Genomic DNA, 20623 nt, shown 5'->3' on the forward strand with positions numbered 1-20623 from the left:
GGGCTCCGATTGCCTCACAACCCGGACCACCTGGGGCCCCATTCATGGTGAATCAGGCCCTGGCCAAGCCGGGTCAAGGGGCAATGAGAGCCCAGCAGCTCCTCCAGAGATGGCATGGCACTGGGGAGCAAGGGGGAGAGGCTCGTGGGCCCCCGATCTTTGCACAGGGCAGGAGTAGGCAGCAGATGGCCTCAGCCTCTGTTCCCTGCATCCATGTGTCGCTGCCACTGCTGCCTTGAAAGTAGGGGGGTGGCATGTTCATTCTGCTACTGGGCAGGCCAGGCAGTGAGGCACTGCACCATGCCACATTCAAAGCAGTGGTGGCAGCAAGGCGCAGATGCAGGGAGCAGAGGCTGAGCCCACCTGCGACCTACCCTGTGCAGAGACTGGGGGCCCTCATTGTTCCCTGGTGCTGCGCTGCCTCTGGAGGGACCACTGAGTTCCAAATGCCCAATGACCTGGCCTGGCCAGGGCCCGATTCACTGTGAACAGGGCCCCAGGGCCAGGTTGTGGGGCAATCCCCACAATGCAGAAGGGAGAGGGGCAGGAATGAATGATTTGCCTTGCCCTTATGCCACTCTCTAGCTGCCCCCTCAACACAATTAAAAGAAACTTACTTGCCTATGGCTAGGCCTGCTGTGATAAAAAGATAACGAGTGGTGATTAACACCTACAAACTGCAGACTGACGAAAGGAAAAAAAAAACACAAACAAACAAACAAAAAAAACAAAAAACAAAAATCAATACCAGCACCAGGAGCTCCTTGAACTCTACTGTCAGTGCAAAGCCTCCAGTATGAGTTAATCAATGCCAGAGACAAGTTCCTGAGACTGAATACCACCCGATCGACCGCTCCCGGAGTGCCTATTCACCCCCATGGTCACCCCATGCCCCTCTCTCTTCTCAGTTTGTTTGCTGCAAGCCTTCCAAATCTCCCTGAATCAATTTAAAGGCTTCCGATTCAATTCAGAACTTTTAGTGGGTCTCACGATTTGATTTGGATTCGGAGATTTGGCTTCCAAATATCCTCTGAATGAAATCGGCTACCAAAGCTTCACACAGCCCTACTGCCTAACGAAGTTGTAGAATCACCATCGTTGGAGGTTTTTAATAAGAGGCTGCATGAGCATTAGTCATACATGATCTAGGAGTAGCTATGCCTGGAGAGCAGCTGTTGGAAGTATGGGAACACCCACTTCTCCCCTAAAATTACTGGGAGATGAGAAAAACTCTGAGCTGCAGAAGAGGTAGATATTGGGGAGGACCATGCTCAGCTGGGCAGCTCCTCCTGCAGGCAAGGGGACCAGAGCAGCACCAGGAACAGCCTGAAAACTGGAAACTGCACACACTGGATAGGGCCTGGGCCTGTAGGCAGAATGGGAGAGGGTGGGGCTCGGCCCCACGTGCATTGCCGCAGGTGCAATCGCAGGCTGGATCCAAGCAGTTGGTGGGCCAGATCCAGCCTGTGGGCCATATTTTGTTAGAGTTAGAGAGTGTGATATATATAGAGTTATGTTTACTGTCTTCAGGCTGAACAGCAGAATGGAGAGTGGCTGGTTTCTCCCCATGCAGTCAGGAAGGATTTTTTTCCATTCTCGTTGCTACAGGTTTCAGGCTGTTTCTTACCCCGCCTTCCCTCCTCAGAAAAACATTTGGCGTTGACTGTAGCCAAATTGGGAGATTTTGACCAGCGTGTGCCAATGCTCCTGCTGGGATTAAATCTGGAGGATCCTGGCTAGATATTCTAGCCAGGATCAACCTAATCACCACATTTTGGATTGCAAAGGAATTTTACTCCATGATCACACTGGTACACACTGTGGGGATTTTTCCTTCTTCAAACAGAGAAAACAGCCCTCTTCCTTGGACCTTTTGAGTATGTTTTAAGAAAACTTGCAATGGAAATACATCAATTCCAGCAGATTCCAGGGTTATTTTGGTGTTTTTGGGCAATGTGCCTGGTAGTGGGGTTGACTGTGTAGATTTAGCAATAGGTTAGATAAGGACTTTTGTAGAATAGTTTGAATGCAGATGAGTCTGCCCTGAGCAGAGGGTTGGACAGGATGACCTCCAGTGGTCCCTTCCATCCCTAGCATAGAATCATAGAAAAGGTATGCTGAAATTTTGAAGAACTTTTATAAAGGCTTTTGCAAAATGTGGCAATTAACATGACCATAATGATAAAGTACACATTAACAGGCATATAGTATGTTTAATCACAGAACTGTTACAGCACTGTGTTTAATAACAGCACTGAATGTGTACAACATTTCTAGGGACTTGTATTCACTACTGCAATTAAAAGTTGTCACATTCAAGTTACTCTCCTTGACCTGGCCTAGTGAATGATAGTAACCTGCTAGCTGCACAGAATTATGACATTAACAGACTGATTGTATTAGCAGTTGATTATTTGTAGCAATTCCCCTGCTGCATTAAAAGCTTTAATCTGCAGCCCTTCAGCTTCAACCTGTGCTCCTTACAGAACACCTAAGAAGTGATTTAAATTCATGTTAACTTGAGCTTCAATTTTTTGAGTACTTACAACAATAAAGTTAAAAGGTAAAACTCAAGTCACAGTTCAAGATAACAATGTAGTGATGACAAACCCTCATATACTGTGGGAAGATGATCAGTAAATAAATACTTTACTGTTCTTTCACTACTACTCTTGTTTGAAGTACAATACGTAACATGAAGGGAAATGTATTTTATTTTTGTAGTCTGGTGGTGACCACAGAGGACTGTCTTTTTCTTTCCTTTGTTAGTCATACGGCCCTCAATTTTCAAACAAAACTGAAAAGATATTATTCTATCCAGACTGCACATTCTGTCTTTCAATAGATGTAGATGACAATAAAGGAAGTGGAGAGTACAGTGAAATTGTATGCAGCTGAAAGATTCTTCTGGATTTGAGTTGGATCCACTAGAAACAGAATTTTTGAAGCAGCTGCCCAGCTCATTTTTTTATTCTCAAACACACAAACAATTTTCTAACTAACATAAAAAGCCATCTGAGGGACCGGTAGAGTGCTACAGGGTTATCTTTGGACTGAAGGTACATTATAAGTACCTCTTTGAACCTACTTCAGAAGTACCTCTTCAGAACAAAATTAGGTGTCTGATACTGCATTTACTTGAATACTTCAAGATTTAGTTCACATATAAAGAACATATTTATGCAAGCAGGAAGGGCTTATTTCTCCCTACTGCTAAAATATGACAGAGTCAAGTGGACACAATCTAACTGCACACACTTTAGGTGCAAGCTACCATCATATAATAAAGGAAAATGACAATCATCTTCAGAAGAGGCAGAAGAAAAACAGACTGAGGTATTAAGTGCAGACTCTTTTAAACTAAACTTTAGAATTTTTTTTGAGATAAATGCATATGTATGATCATCTTTTGCCACCCTAAATACATATATTTAATAGAAAACTGAGATAAACTAGAGCAAATGGAGTATGTGGCAACTGCATGTTGTTAATGAAGGTCTGAAAAGTCCTAGTGCAACTTCCTAGCAACAATAAAAAAGTGCATTCTCCCTTCTTCCAGGGATGGCTACAGCATGTACTGAATGGAAGTTTACCCATGAACAGGGAAGACTAACCTACTAGAGTAAAAATGCTTTATATGCTGAGCTAAAGTTTGAGGAAGCAGCCTACTATACCCTAAGGGATAAAACATATCCACAACAGGTGCACAGTTTCCCAAATAATTTCTGAAATCTAACAACATACCTTACATTGTTCCCCCAAATTACCTTGTAAAACTGGATTCTAAACTATATGCTCTCTTTGAACAGCAATCCGCTGTAATGCAATCTAATTGGGATAAATGGAATGAACGATTATATCAGCATGACATGGACAAAGCCATTCTCAAATTAAGCTATTTGATCAAAGTGAAGCAGTTGGGCAAACTTACAGGAACCAGTTTCCAAAACCATTTGGTAGGAGACTTCAGAGGAAGCAGTAGGGAAAGAAAAAGAAAAAGCAAAAGCAAAGGAAAAAAAAAAATAAATCAGATTTTACAATTTATTCTTATAAAGCAATTTTTAAACTTCTCAGTTTTGTACAACTGAATTGTAATCTCATAGTAAGTAATATGCTTGGAATTATTACCATCATGAAGTATGACAATATAATTCTTAAAACAGTACCATTAAATACTGGAAATTCTAGTTATTTTTAGAGCAGCAGAATCATCTTCCCATAACAAACAAACAACCTTTTCAAATCTGCAGGTTCCCCGGCTCCCCATGTCCTCACCTATGTAATTACACCTTATATATGCAATCCATTATGCCAGCTGGAGGAATGAATTTGAAACCTAAGGTAATGATATTGAAAGTTTCAAAATGAAATTGCTCAGAACACAGAATGTGCGAGCAAAGAAACTAAGGCAATGTGTAACAACAGGTCTAAACATGCCTGTATAGCAACATTACTAATTCCAGTGAGGTTTATGATAGTTCTTTCAAATGAAAAACAGGTCACCTTTCATAAATATTTAACAATATATTGTAAATATATTCATACGAGTCCTCTGGCCAATAGGTGATGCAAACAGTTGTGTTTTTGCAATGACAAACCACATTAACATCAGATGCATGATATGTAATGACTTGAAATGAAGAACCTACTAGATATAGTCCTTTTTCAACTGGTTGGAAGGAGTGGAAAGTAAACCAAACCAAACCAAGCCTGATACTCATAACTAGATCTTAAAAAAAATAAGGCTACATGATGAAAAGTAAAAAAAATAAAATAAAATAAAAATAGGCAGGCATCCCTTTAAATATATTTAAAAAACAGACTTGGATAAGTCTGTTTAATTTACTCTCATCTTCTCAACCCCCCCCCCCTTTTTTTTTTATTTTTTTATTTTTTTTTTTTTTACTTTTTATCATGTAGCCTTATTTATTTTAAGATCTAGCTACGAGTAGTTCCTATTCATGTTTACACATTTCTGAACAAAAATAAATGCAACTATTATTATGGGACTATTACAAACATACCATTAAGCTGAATTAAGAACCCTACTGATTGACTTTACAAGCTAAAATCTCTAAGGAATGGTTATTTATAGATACAAAGGAAGCAAAAATAAACCTATTTTGGACTAAAGAGAGAGATGTATTACATCGGAAGTAAACAAGTAGATAAGACTGCAGGTCTTACTGAATAATAATTACTATTACATATATTACTGAATCTTTGGTAGAAATTCTGGGTGAAGGAAAATTGTATAGTAAAATATCAATCTTCACTACTTGCTTTATTTTCATTCACTCATTTAGCTGAAGTCATGTCTAACAAGAAGACAGTTATCCAAAAGTGAAGGATGAACTTCCAAAGCTGAGAGAATCCATTGAAGATTAGGTTCAAACTGAAAGGGCCCGAAAGACTTACAAGCAGCATTTACAACATACTGGTAAATCATTTTTTTTTTTTTGGTGAAAGTTTTCTAAGAAAAAGATGAGGAAAGACTAAAGTCCCTCATACAAGAGACTGATTGCTCCAATGACTTTTAAGCAAGAAGTCAATTATTAAAAAGTAAAACTGTTCCCCTCTCTTCCAACAATAAAACACATCTAGTCTTTTTTTAAAAAAGTAGTACCTCTGGTGATGGGTTGAAAAGATGAGAGTAAATAAAACAGATTTATCCAAGTCTGTTTTTTAAATTTATTTAAAGGGGTGCAGTATTTTTTAGGGATATTATTAAAACAATTTAATAGGATTGGCTTACACAGTTATGCATTAAACAGACAGAAATGTTAAAGCATTAATCTATCTGTAGATATAGATATCCATATCTATAGACAGATATATCTATAAATATATATATTTAAAATGCTGTTTAATGCTAAACCAATAGCATGTAATTATTACACATGCATGCGCATGTACAATATTGAAAAATCATGCAAGTGCCTGGGCAGGGTTTAGAGAGTTTGAATGGAGCTGAAGTGCCATTCAGAACATATGAGAAGGGACAGTTTGCCTAACTTTCTTTGTGCCAACCCCACAGCTTTGAAATTTGTTCCCAACTAAGCCAAGAACTGCTAGAACCTGATGATCTCCAGGGTATATGATAAAGACAATATTTTCCCCCATTTCTTCCCCAAAATATCTGGAATGGGGGAGTAACTAAAAGAGGTGAAGAACTGTTAAATGGGAGTGGAGAGAGGGAGAGTCAAATGTGAGCTGCCTGATTTGTTGGTAGTGGATTATATTTAATTATATACTGTGCTACTTCTTGATCCCACTTTTAAGCAATGTCCACAGTGCCCATAATGCATTTAATATGTACCCTCTTCTTGGCTTTTATAAATCTAAGAAATATGTAAGCTGTGCATTATTTGTGACATAAAGCACACGTTCATGCAAGCAGGAGGGAATTATTTTCCCCTACTGTTAAAATATTACACAGTGGACACAATCTAACTACAGACAGTTTAGGTACTTAAGATTTAATTACCCTAACTGAATATGAATTACTGTTTTGTCTGCCCTCAACAAATATGGTTGGTTATTTACTGGGGGCTGGGATGGTGCAGGCACTAAGGTGCACAGTTAATATTCCAGAGGAAGCAAGTTTGAGGCCATAGCATTAGTGCTCATGGCACAGCCTTGACTAATACCAATGAGTTTGTGAATTCTACTAAATACTGTCACAGAAGGACATGTAAAAGGAACATGAACGGCATGTGCCGCTGGTAGCTGTGTGCCAGTGGCAGCAGGTGCCTGGCAGTGGTGAGTGGGGAGCTCCTGTAGATGCCACCAGTACTGCTGGCAGCAGGGTGGCGTGGGGTGTTGGTGAGTGCCAACCAGGAGTCAGTGACCTGTGCTGGCTGTGGCAGCCAGGGGCGACCGCAGACCGCCACCGACAGTGTCGGTAATGCCTTCTTGCGGGGGGTGCACCACTATGCACAGGGACATGCACCCCCTACGCATCGCCCCTGAAAAGAAAGGAAAGGTTATTTACTCACTCAAGATTTATAGCAGAATTTCTAAAACAGCCCAAATACAGCAGCCTGTCAGGCTTTTGTGGGTTTTATGCTCATTACTGTACCATTCCTGGCCAGAGTGAAATTTGCTAGTCATCCAGGGTGGCCGGCCTGTGGTATGCATGCCACAAGTGGCACGGGCAGCCTTTGTATGTGGCATGCAGCAGACTGGGGAGCGGACAGGTAACAGCAGCAGACAGGACAAGCAGCGCAGCAGGGAGAACAGGGAAGGAAGCAGAAAGAGTAGCTAATCAAGTAGGGGTAGGGGGATCAGAGTGGCTCTCCAGGAGGGACAGGCCTATTTTGCGGCATGCGTGCCAAAAAGGCTGGCTCCATCTAAAGTAAGAAATAGAACAGAATTATTCAGCAAACTTTATAACTTTGAGTATTTAGCAAAAGTAATTTTGCTTCTGCTTGGCCAGAAACTAAAATTGGAAAAAAAAAAAAATCTTTATCTACCCATTTCAAAATTTCTACAAAGACCTTTTCTTCCCATATCTGCTTGGCCATCATTCCAGTAAACATAAACAGCAATATTTTCCCCATTTCTTTCACAATTCAAAGCTCATGATTGAGAGCAACAGGCTACCTAAACCCATCCCTACCCCCAAGAACCACAGATTTGAAACTCAGGAAATCTGAGGTCTCAGGTACATGCCTGGTACAGCAGCCAATACAAGTAAAGGGAAGCTTCAGTGACATCTGAAGTTGTAAAATGGAACAAGGTGCTTTTATATGTCCAGCCATATCAGCAACATGGAAAATCCACAAAACAGCCGAAGAGTTCTAGTCCAAAAAGAATACAGTGAAAAAATCAGAGGCTCAGTCATAACATCAGCCCCTTTATTTACTTGGTTTCAAGCACTAATGAAAGCCACGTGCATCAAAACACGAGGATATTGATGTGCATTACACACCAATGTAAAACTGGCACCAATTGTGATCAAAGCCAATGTTTTCAAAATATAGGTAACTAAAAAGTTAGGTAACAGAACACTGAATATATGTATTCAATCTAGTGAACACCTTGAGTTCCCAAATCAATAGGACAGGAAGCATAGGCCAGCATTTCTAACTACGAAGCCACTTAAATAAGTGCCTTTAATATAGATGTAAGCAATTAACTTTAGCATTAATGGATTTTTGAGGTCTCTAGTGTTGTGGGAAGCAGTACTTAATATGTTTTTGAGTAATCTAAAAAGTTGCATCGACTATCACACAATCAGAATTCAAGCTTGGGTTTTTGATACAATGTCTACTGATACTAATGAACTAAAATCCCAGTCACAAAACAAAATATGACAGAAAAACGCATAGTAGCCAGCAGCGACAGCTGCAAGTATACACATGCTTCAGTCATAGGAGGCTAGCGGTCCAAGAACACAATTGCAGCTGTTCTGCAGCTGTTGGTAAGATATATTGGGGGAGGGGATCCTAAAGTTAGATTGGCATGTCAGTGATCCTAAAGAATTGAGGAAAAGGGTAAAGAGATAGTGCTTGCAAACAAATAAACTGTACTGAAATTTATGTGGAAATACCGAGAGATATTTGATAGTACCCACATCATACTCACTCAGCTAACAGAAAGCTATTGAGAGAAATTCTAAACACACTGGCTACAATGGAGGCCAAGTTAAAATACTCTATTAAATATATAAAAGCAGCATTTTGCGCAGTGTCATGTGTAGGAAATATAGCTTCTAGCTGAGCATCTGAGGAGTTTCTAAGTGTCAGATGAAGTGGGACAGAACTATTAATATTAGCAATGAAAAGTAATAGTCTGGACATACAGCATGCAGTTATGTGAAGCTTACCGTAGTTAGAGGAATCTGTTTTTAGCACAAATGGAAATAATTTGTAGCAGAGCCTGGAGTAAGTGGACTATTAGTCCACTCAACCACGAGAGCTTAGGATGTGGACTCTATTTAAGAAATCTGTGATGCCTTTCAATGAACTGGGTAAAATATAATGTTATAGCAATTTGAGTTTAAACATGGGAGTCCAACACTTTCATACTTCTCAAATGGAACCCCCAATATAATTTTTGATGCGCATTTTATTTTCAAATAAATTACTGTATTTACTTGAATACAAGATGATGTTTTCTCCCCAACTGGCATGGGGGGGGGGAAGCCCCTCAATCTTCTAACCGCTTACAAAGAAATTTCACTAATAACACTGTCTGTCTTAAATGCAGCCACCACTGTGAGCATGACTATGAAACACATGGCTTCCATTGGGCAAATATGCTGATGGGAACTTTTTTTTGAGTTATCCTATGTGGAAGCCCCAGGCCTGGAAGGCTTGGAGTTCAGAAGCCTCCTAGCTGTGCTTGCTCCTAGCCAAAAGGCTGAGAAGCAGCTAGGGGAAAGTGAGAAAACAGTCCCTCATCACCACAAGATTGATGGGAACCTACCACAAAGACAGGCTAGTGGGCTGATGGCAACCTTTTTTATTACAAATTTTATTAAACACACACGTCACTTGTCACTTACAAAGCTTCACATATTAAGCATCTTTGTTTTACCAAGATTTCATGTTGCAAAACAACTGTATCTCAAAATCATACAGCTACATACTACACCCTTAACATACAACAATTTCCCACAAAAAAAACCTTACAGAACTCTATTTTTTCCACACAGAACCCTATGAGTTCCAATTAACTTCCCTCTAAAAAAATAAGTAAAATAATAATAATAATAATAATAATAATAATAATAAACTTATTACCTCAGTAACCACCTGGCACTTTCTACCCCTCCTATCAGTCCTTTCTGTTGGTTTGGTAAAACAAGTGTGTCCAGTCCTTTTTCCTTCACCTCTTCCTTGACCTGATTCATGTATTTCAGTTCATGCAGCCCCTGCTTCTCTTTTAGTGAAACCTAATCCCTTAAAATCCCAGAGGTTTCTTACTTTCTATATACTGGTTTTAACATTTGCTAACAGTGCTCTCAATATTGTTTCCTTTGGTATGAGCCCGCACAATACCATCTTTTTTGTTAAGGACTAGCTTATTTTTGAGACACTCAAAAAACTACATACCCTTTCTCACACAACTTTTGGATACGTACACTCCCAAAACGGGTCCCACTATTTCTCCATCCCTGCATCTCTCTCTTGGACACTTTGCTGTTCTCTCCACGCTTCATCTATGTTATACTGGCAACATATTCATATAATCAGCCACACCAGATCAGCACGCTCCCCTTTGTCATTTGTCAGCCACCTCCCTCCATGACTTCTTCACTTATCCTTTTGTAAACTCTCCCACTGATGCCATCCTCTCTCTCTCAATTCTGGTTATCCTTTTGCAATCTTTCAGGAACTCCAGCCCCACCTCTCCTATGTTGTACATTCTTATAAAACTTTCTATTCTTATGCAATACACTGGAGATTGCCACATTCATGGCTTCTTCCAAGAGCCCTCACATATTCCTCATCTTCTCAACATCATACCTGCCAACAATTGGCTAAAGCATGCTGCTTTCCCTTCTCCCTCTGTTGCTGTTTTACAAACTGCACTATGAACGAAGAAACCTATGTCCAGCATCCCCCATACCTCTTGCTTTATAGAGTTCCATTCTGGCCTGCCTCTCTCTTTTCACTTTCCAACAGAACATGCATTTCCCCTTGTACTTTCACTAACTGCCACCATAACAGTGGAAGCACAATTCTGGTGTACCAAGTGATTGGCAGTAGCACCACCTTAACTGGCACCACTTTTCCAGCAAAGGACAGTGTCCTTCCTGTCCACAAACATAACAATTCTTGTACCCTCACTGTCGCCACACTGTTTCCTTTTCTTTCTGCTTCAATTGGGATCCCTAAGACTTACTGATTTTTCCCTCCACTAATTGTAGTCCAAGCTTCTTTAGGTCCCTCTATTCTCCCACTACCATTACAGTGCTTTTCATTTAGTTTAATCTAGCCCCAGTTGCTTCACCATACCCTGTTGCATGGTTTAGTACCCTTACAATTTATAATTAGTCTCTAGCCACTACACTGATGTCATCCATATAGAGTTCACACTTTACCTGTCCCCCCTCTGGGTATTGTTACCCCAATTACAATTTTATCTTTCTTTATTCTTTGTGCCAACAGCCACATTTCACATATGAACACTACTGGTGATAATGGGCACCCTTATCTTACCCCCAACTGGATTTTAAAGGCTCTGCTCAGATGTCCATTTACAGGCACTTGGCTTTCTGCTTCTCTATGTAATAGTCTTATCCATCCTATCAATTTCCCTGGGAAACCCATTTTCCTTAACACTTCAAATAGAAAATAATGATCCACTCTATCATATACTTTCTCAGAACCAAATTTGCTACTTTACATTTCCTGTCCTGAGTATGTACCAGTGTATCCACATTTTTCCATGATTAAAATGAAACATCACTATGTATAGCTATCTAGATACATATAAATAAAATGTGGTGTTTCATTTAAACCATGGAAAAATGTAGATCTGAAGTTATTGTTTTAACCGAAAATTGAGGGGGGTTTTAAAATCAGAGAAAACCAGGATCCCTGGTTATCATCATTTGTCCCTGACACCAAGACTGTCCTCACCTCCACCTTTTCTCAAAGTGTTTATACTGCACTCTCGTCAACGGATTATGTCTGCCCTTAATTGTTTTAAACATTAGCTCAATATTTTCTCATGTTTTTCTTGACATTAATGCTATTATCAGTGCTATTGTGCTTGCTTCAACTGAGAGCACTCTGCTGCTCCCTGTAGCCAACTCCACCCCCTGTCCCACTTACAAAACCAACGGACATGCAAGCTGCTTGATTGCTTTTGCATTCAATAAGCCTTCCATCTCCCTGCCATTTCCTGCCTCCTGGTCTCCATTCCAGGCTGAAGTCCAGGGGCATTAATGGTGGAAAGCTGCTCTCCGACTCCCGATACCCACTTTCCTCCCCCTTTATCAGTTTTGTTTTTCCTGATTTTCACCCCTTGCGCTTTCTCCCCCACTGCCACCCTCCTCACCCCCAACACCTGCACTCTCATTTGTTCCACTTCAGTTTCTTCTGCTCGTTTGGTTTCTTCCTTCTTCCCCTCCTCCATCTCCATGTCTGGGCTATCCACTGCTCCCCTCTCTCCTTCTGTTTTTTTTTTTTTTGCGCTGCCTCAATTACTGATGTCTCTCTCCCCTCCTCCATTTCTCCCTGCAGGGTCTTGGTCACCATTTCTACCTTGCTCTCAGACACTTCTTCCCTGCTATCCCTTTCTGATTCGCACTGTTTCACAGGGAATCTGACCTTACCTGCATACGCATTGGGGACACCTGCAATAAGTGACTCACCCCCTAGAACTAATGCATTTTAGAGACTCCTAGCACTCTACTGCTCTATGCCCCTCTCCTCCTTCACACCTGAAACACAGTATGTGGCAGCAGTGTGCAGAAAGGTGCTCCTTCTTTCCATACTGTTACACTGTTTCAGTTGACCAATACATTATAAAAGTACAGCCCCAGCTGGATCACAGGTGGCAGGTGCTGCACCCCAGCTGGGCTGCACTCATTCACTTTTAAAACTACTCATACCCATCATGTCCTCATCCAGATACCATATTTATCCCGCACTCTCTCTACCCACATTAATCTTTGAACATATTAAATACACTTTTCTATGTCTACTGCCTGCAAAAAAATCTACTACAATCACCCTCTGTTATCAGTATTGTTGTATAAGTAGTGGGGGTACTACAATTACCCTCTCCCCTCACTTTTCTCCTACTATGAATTTTAGCATTTTAAATTCTTCCCTTCCACTTTTCTCTGCATCTTTCTTCAGCAGGTGAATTCCCAGGTCTTTCAGTTTTGGTATTCAATCAAGCTGGCTAGGTGCTCTGCCTGCACTGCCAATATCTCAAATAATACCTTTTCCAAAAAGTCGTCTCTGTTGATTTTTATTCCCTTCTGTCCCATCACTAACTAATATTGCCTTTATCTGTGCCTCTGTCATTCTCTGCTTCTCGCCTGCTGTCCCTTCTCCTGCAGCCTTTGGTCCAACTCCCACTTTCTGCTCCTGTCTTCCTCGTGTCATCATTACTTCTGTCACTGCTCTCGTTATCACTGTTTCTACTGTCACCTGCCTCCCCTTTCAATGACCTCTGTTGATGGCTAGAAAATGCTATTTAGAGGATTGCTTTTGGGAATTGGCTTGTAGGTAAAGTAGACTGCATTAGAACAACAGTCCACGGGAATGACAAAGGTTAACTGGCTTCTAAAAGCCTGTTTGTGACAGTTTCCTTCAAGGCCCACTGTGTCGGAAGGCAGCAGACACACAGGCTGTGAAATTGAAGACATATACCACATAACATGAGATAAGGGACTCTGCTGTGTTGGCCAGGTCACAGTGCTCACTGCTGAGCCCTTGGGATTTCTGATTTTGATAAAGAGACCAAATTAGGAGAACCAGGGAAAGAACCAAATTAAGATGTATGCATGTGAGGAGTTTGAGAAACCAAGGAATATGCTGACAGAACAAAACATGGATAGTATGACCACAGGGAGACCAATTAAAGATGCCCAGAGACGAAAAGTCAGAGGGGCAGAAAAGATACAAAAACTAGGGATTTCAGAGCAGCAAAGGGTCCTCAAGAGGGGAACCTGAAGCCACCACAGATGGAGAGCACACAACCAGCCTGTCTCATGCACCCCACTGGGGTGGGGAGGTTGGGGTGGGGGCCTCCAGGCTGCTGGCACCTGACATTCAAGAGAACCTCAAAGTGAAGTTCATATACCAGCCAGATGTACCTTGACTCTTATAAACCCTGGGACTAGTAGATATAGAACTGTCTGCATCATTCTTATCTGCTATTACTGCATAATATCAATAACGTTTGTCTATTATCAAACAGAGAGGCTGCAGTTAGTCTGCAGGTTTGGGTTGACATAGAACAAGGTATCTGGGTCAAATCCAGCGCCAACACTGTCCCTGCTTCTCCACTCTCTATCCGTCTCTGGCCCTTCTTTCTCACTCTTCATTTCTCTTTCTACCTCATGGTTACTTGCCACCAATGCCACTGTTTTCAGCTTTGGATCTCCCTCTACCACTCCTTACACCCCAACTCTCCATTGATGCCTTTAAAGCAGTGATCAGGTTTTCAGTGCTGATGGGAACCTACCACAAGGACAGGTTAATGCAACCTATCTGAATAAGACGCGTGTTAGTGACCATTAGGCACAATCCCCCTCACTGCTGACACTTTCAAATCATGGTGAGCCACAACACTGCATAGCCCAAATCCCTGTCAGACCCTCTCTCAGCCTGGCACATATAATTAGCGTGGTCCCATGCTCCAAAGTGAAGTGGGACCAGGCAGCCCTGTGTCTCATCTGCGTGTAAAGTTTTGGAGCATCCCCAGACTTGTGATAAGAATGCCCAATTCCAGGCATGAGTGTGGGCTAATTAGTTCACTGATTCTTTGGAGTGCTGCAGGGGAGGTACATCTGGAGTATACACACATACTGAGTAGTGCTGAGCTTTGGGGTCAGCATGGAGGCATGGCCAAACTAATCATATGTACTGAGCTGAGAGAGGGCATGACAGAGGGATTCTGGGTGAACTGTATGTAACGTCATGTCTCACCATGGTTTGAAGTGCTGCTGATTCTGTTGGGCCCCAGCCCAGTTATCTGTGGTAGCCATGTTTGATTTTAAGAGTATTGTTTTCAAATTTGTCCTTATTTCCACATTCATAGGGACAGCAGGGTCTAAGGAAGAGGAGTAAGGACAGGAGGAGAAAGAAGTGAATGGGGGTCAGGGGCAAAGGACCCTCCAGATTTATTTTCCCTGCTATAGCAGAGAAAAGGGGACACATTCAAGGCAAACCTCCAATAATTAGATTCTATACCTGGAGAATTATAACAAATTTATAAAATCTCTCTCTCATTATTGGGGGGGTAATTTTAAAATCAAGATCATCTTCTATTTGCGTAAATACAGTATTCAATATTTTAACATGAATCCATTTATAAATGAGGCCCAGTTCAAAACAAAAATATACACTACTTAGGCACCAAAACATTATGAAACTATTAATCACATTTTAACAGGTATCATAAAAAGATATAGAATTGTTTTGATACTGCCATGAAGTGTGAAAAAAGTTTAGTGTTTTAGTAAAAACAGTCTTATGGCAACATGTAACAGTCTTTGTCCTCAGGTGTGGTGGTGATGCCCCTTGCTGACTGAGTAGCTCCTGCTCTGATCTGGTTCCCTAATCTTGCCTCTGCTCTCTCACCTGCCACACATGGCTGGAATTATTTAATTTGGGAAAAGGGAGGCTGTCCAGGCCCCAGAGTGACTTCTGGTCTGTTGTTGGTCAATGCATTAGCAACATGAGCCTTATGGGACAATTTCACAGGCCCCTGACCTCCCCTCTAGCCATGCCTCATAGTTCTCTGTTAACATTCTCATGGGCCTAGGCACTACTGTGATATGTGGCCCTCTCCAGCCTCTGTGTATTAAGAGTCCCAGTAGGCTTGTAGCCCCAGTTCAATATATGGTTGTCTCCAATTTCTACCCCTCCTGGGCTTTGCTATAATTTGTCCCCCCCCGGGCAGGCTCAAGGTTCCTTGAGCTTTTCTGGAACTATTGGGACCTATATCTCTCTTCACTAGTCCCAACCTGGCCCACCGGTCAGAACTACAATGAAAAGGTAAGCCCTCTGGCTCCAACTCAAACTAGAAGTGCCTGGGCTACCCAACACAGTTTGGCTCTTTGGTAGGCCCCCAGCTCCTTTACTTGAAGTCAGCAGGGCAGTGGGATTCCCCCAGAAGTCTCTCAGCCACAGTCACTCCTACAGAGAGCTCCATCCTTCACAGCTTGAAGGTCCAGCCTGTCTCTCCAGACTCAGCCTGAGTTATATATCCACCAAGCCACACTCCTGCAAGTCATGTGCCTTCCTTTGGCCCACTGCAGGTGTCCTCAATCAAGTTCACAGACCAGTCAAACTACTGTAGCAGTTAGCCTCTTTTTTCAGGCTGAACACAGTCCTACAGTACTACTGCTGTGCTACCAACAGTGCAATAAGTATTCTGTCGCCCAAGACCCCTCTGCCCTATTGCTGAAGCTTGTGTTCGGCACTGGGTGCCCGGAGCCTATCAGTCCCCTACCAACTGGCCTCTCCCGGCTGCACCTGGGGCTCCCTGCAACTGTTGGCCATTCTTAAAGTAACAAGGAATCCCCAGCTCCCCGTTACACAACATATCTGCTATTGTACAGAGGTCATGCAATTACAGATCTGTCAGAATATAATTTGTATCCGTTTGTAACATATGCTAGTATCTTTGGGGACTATTAAAAGATTTAGGTCTAAGGTTTAATTCTTCCAGAAGCTGATATAAATTTATCATAATATGAACTGAAATTTTAATATGCAATTGATATTTTAAAACATTGAAAAATATGAAGAAAAATTGTACTAAAATTATTTGGAAATGTGAAGGATTCACAGAAGTTCAGGGCTGGAAGGGACCTTGTGAGATCATCAGGTCCAGCCCCCCTGCTCTGGGCAGGAAAGACTGCTGGGGTCAAATAACTCCAACAAGGTGTGTGCCCAGTCTCCTTTTGAAGATCTCTAGGGTAGGTGTTTGCACCACCCCTGCTGGGAGTCTATTCCAGAGTCTGGTCACACGAACTGTGAAGAAGTTTTCCTTATATACAGTCTGAAACCTTCGGGAACAGACAAGAGCCATATACCATATCCATGCTGGTATTTTAGCTGTCCATGAAGCTCCACTGATGCAATCCTATACCACAGAATAGCAATCAGCAACTTGTTTGCAGCACCAAGCTGGAATGACCTAGACTAGGCTCAAGGCAGTACCCCATCACTGCTGCTAAGTTCTCCCACCACCCAGCCACAGCAAAGTGAAACCCCCATTACTGAATGCTACAAAGCCTAGCTCCCTCCCTCAACAGATGGACTGGATCTTATAACTCCACAAGCCAGATTGGGCCCATGGCTGTAGAGTTGCTGACCCCTAGCATGAAGACATTAATGCTGGTATAATATAGTTTACACTGCCAGAAGCAACATGAACTATGTTAAGACAAAAGTATGCCTGATGTAGCAAGTACACCCTTGTCCATATTCCTAGTGTACTGAAAGCCTTACTGACAAAAATTTCCCCTCTTCCACTATATATATTTGACAGTTGGCATAGAGTGTTTAGGTCAAGGATTTCAAACATATGGCTCATGAGCCAGATTTGGCCCATAGGTTGCTGAACCAACCTCACGCATTAGCCTTTGCCCCATGCACTGCATGCAGAATGGGGGGGGAGGGGGTTGGATCTGCACTGTACATGCTACAAGCAGCAAGGTTGACCTGAGATACCATGTACAACCCATGGGGACAGCTCTATGTGCAGCGCTGGATCCAGTCAGCACACCACAGGCAGTGTGCATCCCATGTTGGCACCAGAGGCTGCATGCACAGTGAGCCCCCAGGGTTGGCACATGCTGATTGCAGCACAGGGAACCATCATGGGGCATGTGCTCCCTGAAGTGCTCCCCTGCATCTGGAGCCAGCATACATTGTGTGCAGTATATACTGGCCCATCCACAACATGCACATGCCCATCCATCTCTGTAGCCATTCCATAGGGTGTCAGTTCTAGTCTGACCCACAGGCCAACTCAGGGACATTTGGCTGAATGAGATGCACATCCCTGCCTTAGGCTATATTTCTTATGCATTTATACTAGGGTGGGCAATTATTTCAAGTGGAAGGCCACTTAATGAGGTTTGGTGAATTCTAGAGGCCCACATGGGTAGTCCCGTCCCTTGACAGTTGCCCCAGTGCCTGGTTACCATCTTGGGACCAGAAGTTTCATCACAAACCCCTGACCTTTGCCACCAGAAGGGTTTCCATTTGCCCCCTGAAAATGCTCCTTTTGGAGGGGGTGGGGGGAAGGGTTGCCATCTTAGAACCAGAAAAAAAAACAACAAATCCTACACTAAAAGGTCACATACCTACTATAACATATTTTAATTTTATTACAAAAAATATTTTTGTGATGATGTGTATTTGCATACTGTATATAGAGATGACTGCATAATAATTCAAAAAAATTCTTAGTCTTAAATATTGTGGGGGGTAGTTGGGGGGATGTATGGTGCAGTGTGGGGGTGTGGCTGTGTGTGTGGGAGGCATAGGGTATGTTGGGGGTTGTGCATATGTGGGGAGTTGTGGGGGAAGGGTGTGGATGTATGGCATTTATGGGGTGTAAAGGAGGGTGGGGAGGTTTGGGGACCCCCTCCCGTTGCCCCATGATGCAGCAGCAGGCAGGGGCACTCATGCCTAGGTGGCGCATGGCTCTGGCCAGTGCTGCGGCCCCTGCTGGGCTGTCTCTAATGGTTGGAGCTCTCTGCCATACACATGCAACCCCCACACTCACGCTGCACAGGAGGGAAGCCCCACATGCTGGAGAAGGCTGCCTTCCCCACCTCTAGACTGCATTACAGGGGCAGCCAGCTCCAGCATGTGGGGCTTCCCTCCTGTGCCATGCAAGTGCGAGGGCTGCATGTGCATGGCAGGAAGTGCTGGCAACAGAGGTAGCCTGGTGGGGACTGCACCTCTCACCACAATGTGAAGTGCTGGCTGAAGCCATGCACCATCAGGCACCAGCACCTGCACTGGGCATGAGCGCCCCCACCTGCTGCTGCCACCATTGCCTGCCAGGGCTGCGCACCATGGAAGGAGCGTGCATGTGTACAAGGGGTCCCTGCACCCTTCTACTCTCCCTCTCACCCACACCCTGGCCACCTGAGCCATGTTGCTGCTGCCTCCCTGGCCGTGGGCTCTGCACTACTGCCAGCCCCACACTGTGTTCCTGCCCTGCTGCAATTCTGCCCCTGCTCCCACAGCTTCCCTACCTGCTGCCTAGAGCAAGCGGGATGCAGAGCAGGTTCCCTGGCAGCAGCAGTCCTGCCAAGCAGCTGCATGCTGGCCAGGCCAGGTGCTTCTACCCACAAGGGTGGGAACTATACACATGCCCCCAATATACCCTATTGCACATCACTCCAACCCTCATGGGCAGAAGGGCTGGGTAGGGTACAGTGGGTGGGTGTTGTGGGCTGGATAAAAGTACCTGGCAGGCCAGATCTGGCCCACAGGCCATATTTTGCCTGCCCCCGATTTATATAATGCCTATCACAATAGGTCTGTAAGTGCTACTATAACACAAATATTAAAAACCCAAATATGTTTTTATATACAACTGTTTTCATTAGATACATTCATGTGATCAAATCTGCAAAACTATAGCAGTATTTAAACAGTTAATGTATCCACTATACCTATTACAGAAGATAACTATTTAAGACATTTTGCTCTCAGAGACCACAAGAATTTTGGATCTTAATCCCCACCCTGAGGAGTAAAGAAAACAAAACAAACTAAAACTAAATCTATGCAGTCCTTTCTATTTAGTTTCCTTTATACAGCTATAATAGAAGGCAGCAGTATGTCTACATATTTTCCTTGTGTGATCTACCTAGTTTTAGGAATAAGCTTCTTTAGCAAAGACATCTTATGCTCTAAATCAGGGGTTCCCAAACTGTCGTACACATACCCCTGGGGGTATGCAAGATATCTTTGGGGGGGTATGCAGGATAAATTGTGTAATAGTAGATTTAATTCTCATTATAATAATTGGCATTTAAGGGGTTAAAATATAAAACCTATGCTGATAGGGGTATGCAGGTAGCTGGTAAATCTGGAATGGGGTATGCAGTAAGGAAGAGTTTGTGAACTTCTGCTCTAGATTACTGTGCAAAGAAACTAAGGTTCCATTTTTTCCCCTCCATCGCTAAAGGAAGATCAAGTTTGCTGCTACTAGAATGTGTCAGCAGCTTTCTAATACTATTTACTACTACTGGAAGAGGTCTCTCTTCTAAGGATGCCTAATACCTGCCCTAAGGGAGCACAGGGCAGGAAGCAGAAAGCTGAACAACAGATTGGGTAAGGAAAGGGGATCGGAGTGGGTAAGGGAAAAGGGAGGGTAGGGGGCTAATCTGTAGCAAGCCTGCCAAAAGAGCTGGCTTCCACTGATGCATGCACTTTTGGAGCCATTTCAGAAGGGGAATATCATGCTAAAATACGTTATGCTTAAAAAGCAGCCCTAGTCGTCCTCTAAGTCTGGACTAGAAACTTCCAGGAAGGACATATCTACCATATATATACACACCATATACCAAATTCCTCCTCCCCTCCCCCCCAGGTGGGGAACCCTGTAGACCAGATGCCATAGCTCTGCAGGCTGCAGATTGAGCACCCCCAATTTAGATGGATCAGCTAAGCTTAAGAGACATCCTGCAAGTTTAGGATATAGTTACAGTAACCAAACAAAAAATAAATAAGATGCATGTATTCCTGCCTAACCATTTTAATTAAACCATTAAAATTAATTTGATTGGTAATGGAATATATTTGCATAAGGAGACCCCACAAAGGCAGTGGCTGAAAACAGAAAAGAGGTCAGGCATCTTCTATTTTAATACCATTAGGGAAAATTACTTAACATTTTTTACCAGTGGAATGCCTAAGGTAACTAAAGTGAAAGGAATGTTTTTATATATATA

The 20623-nt window shown here is 42.8% G+C and overlaps 1 protein-coding gene across 4 annotated transcripts in view; it reads right to left on the reverse strand.

The window, feature by feature from the left end:
- CAMSAP2 (calmodulin regulated spectrin associated protein family member 2) overlaps positions 1 to 20623 on the reverse strand; it is a 186895-nt gene that overhangs the window by 63503 nt on the left and 102769 nt on the right. For 2 of the 4 annotated variants that reach the window (XM_019530676.1, XM_019530677.1), the window contains exon 5: positions 3932 to 3964. The exons of the other annotated variants lie outside the window; for them this stretch is intronic. In XM_019530676.1, the coding sequence (XP_019386221.1) occupies positions 3932 to 3964 (33 nt within the window). The remainder of the gene's footprint in view (positions 1 to 3931; positions 3965 to 20623) is intronic. 4 annotated transcript variants of the gene reach the window in all.

Source organism: Crocodylus porosus, unplaced genomic scaffold, assembly GCF_001723895.1.
Source record: "Crocodylus porosus isolate Cpor-Errol unplaced genomic scaffold, CroPor_comp1, whole genome shotgun sequence".
NCBI lineage: Eukaryota > Metazoa > Chordata > Crocodylia > Crocodylidae > Crocodylus > Crocodylus porosus.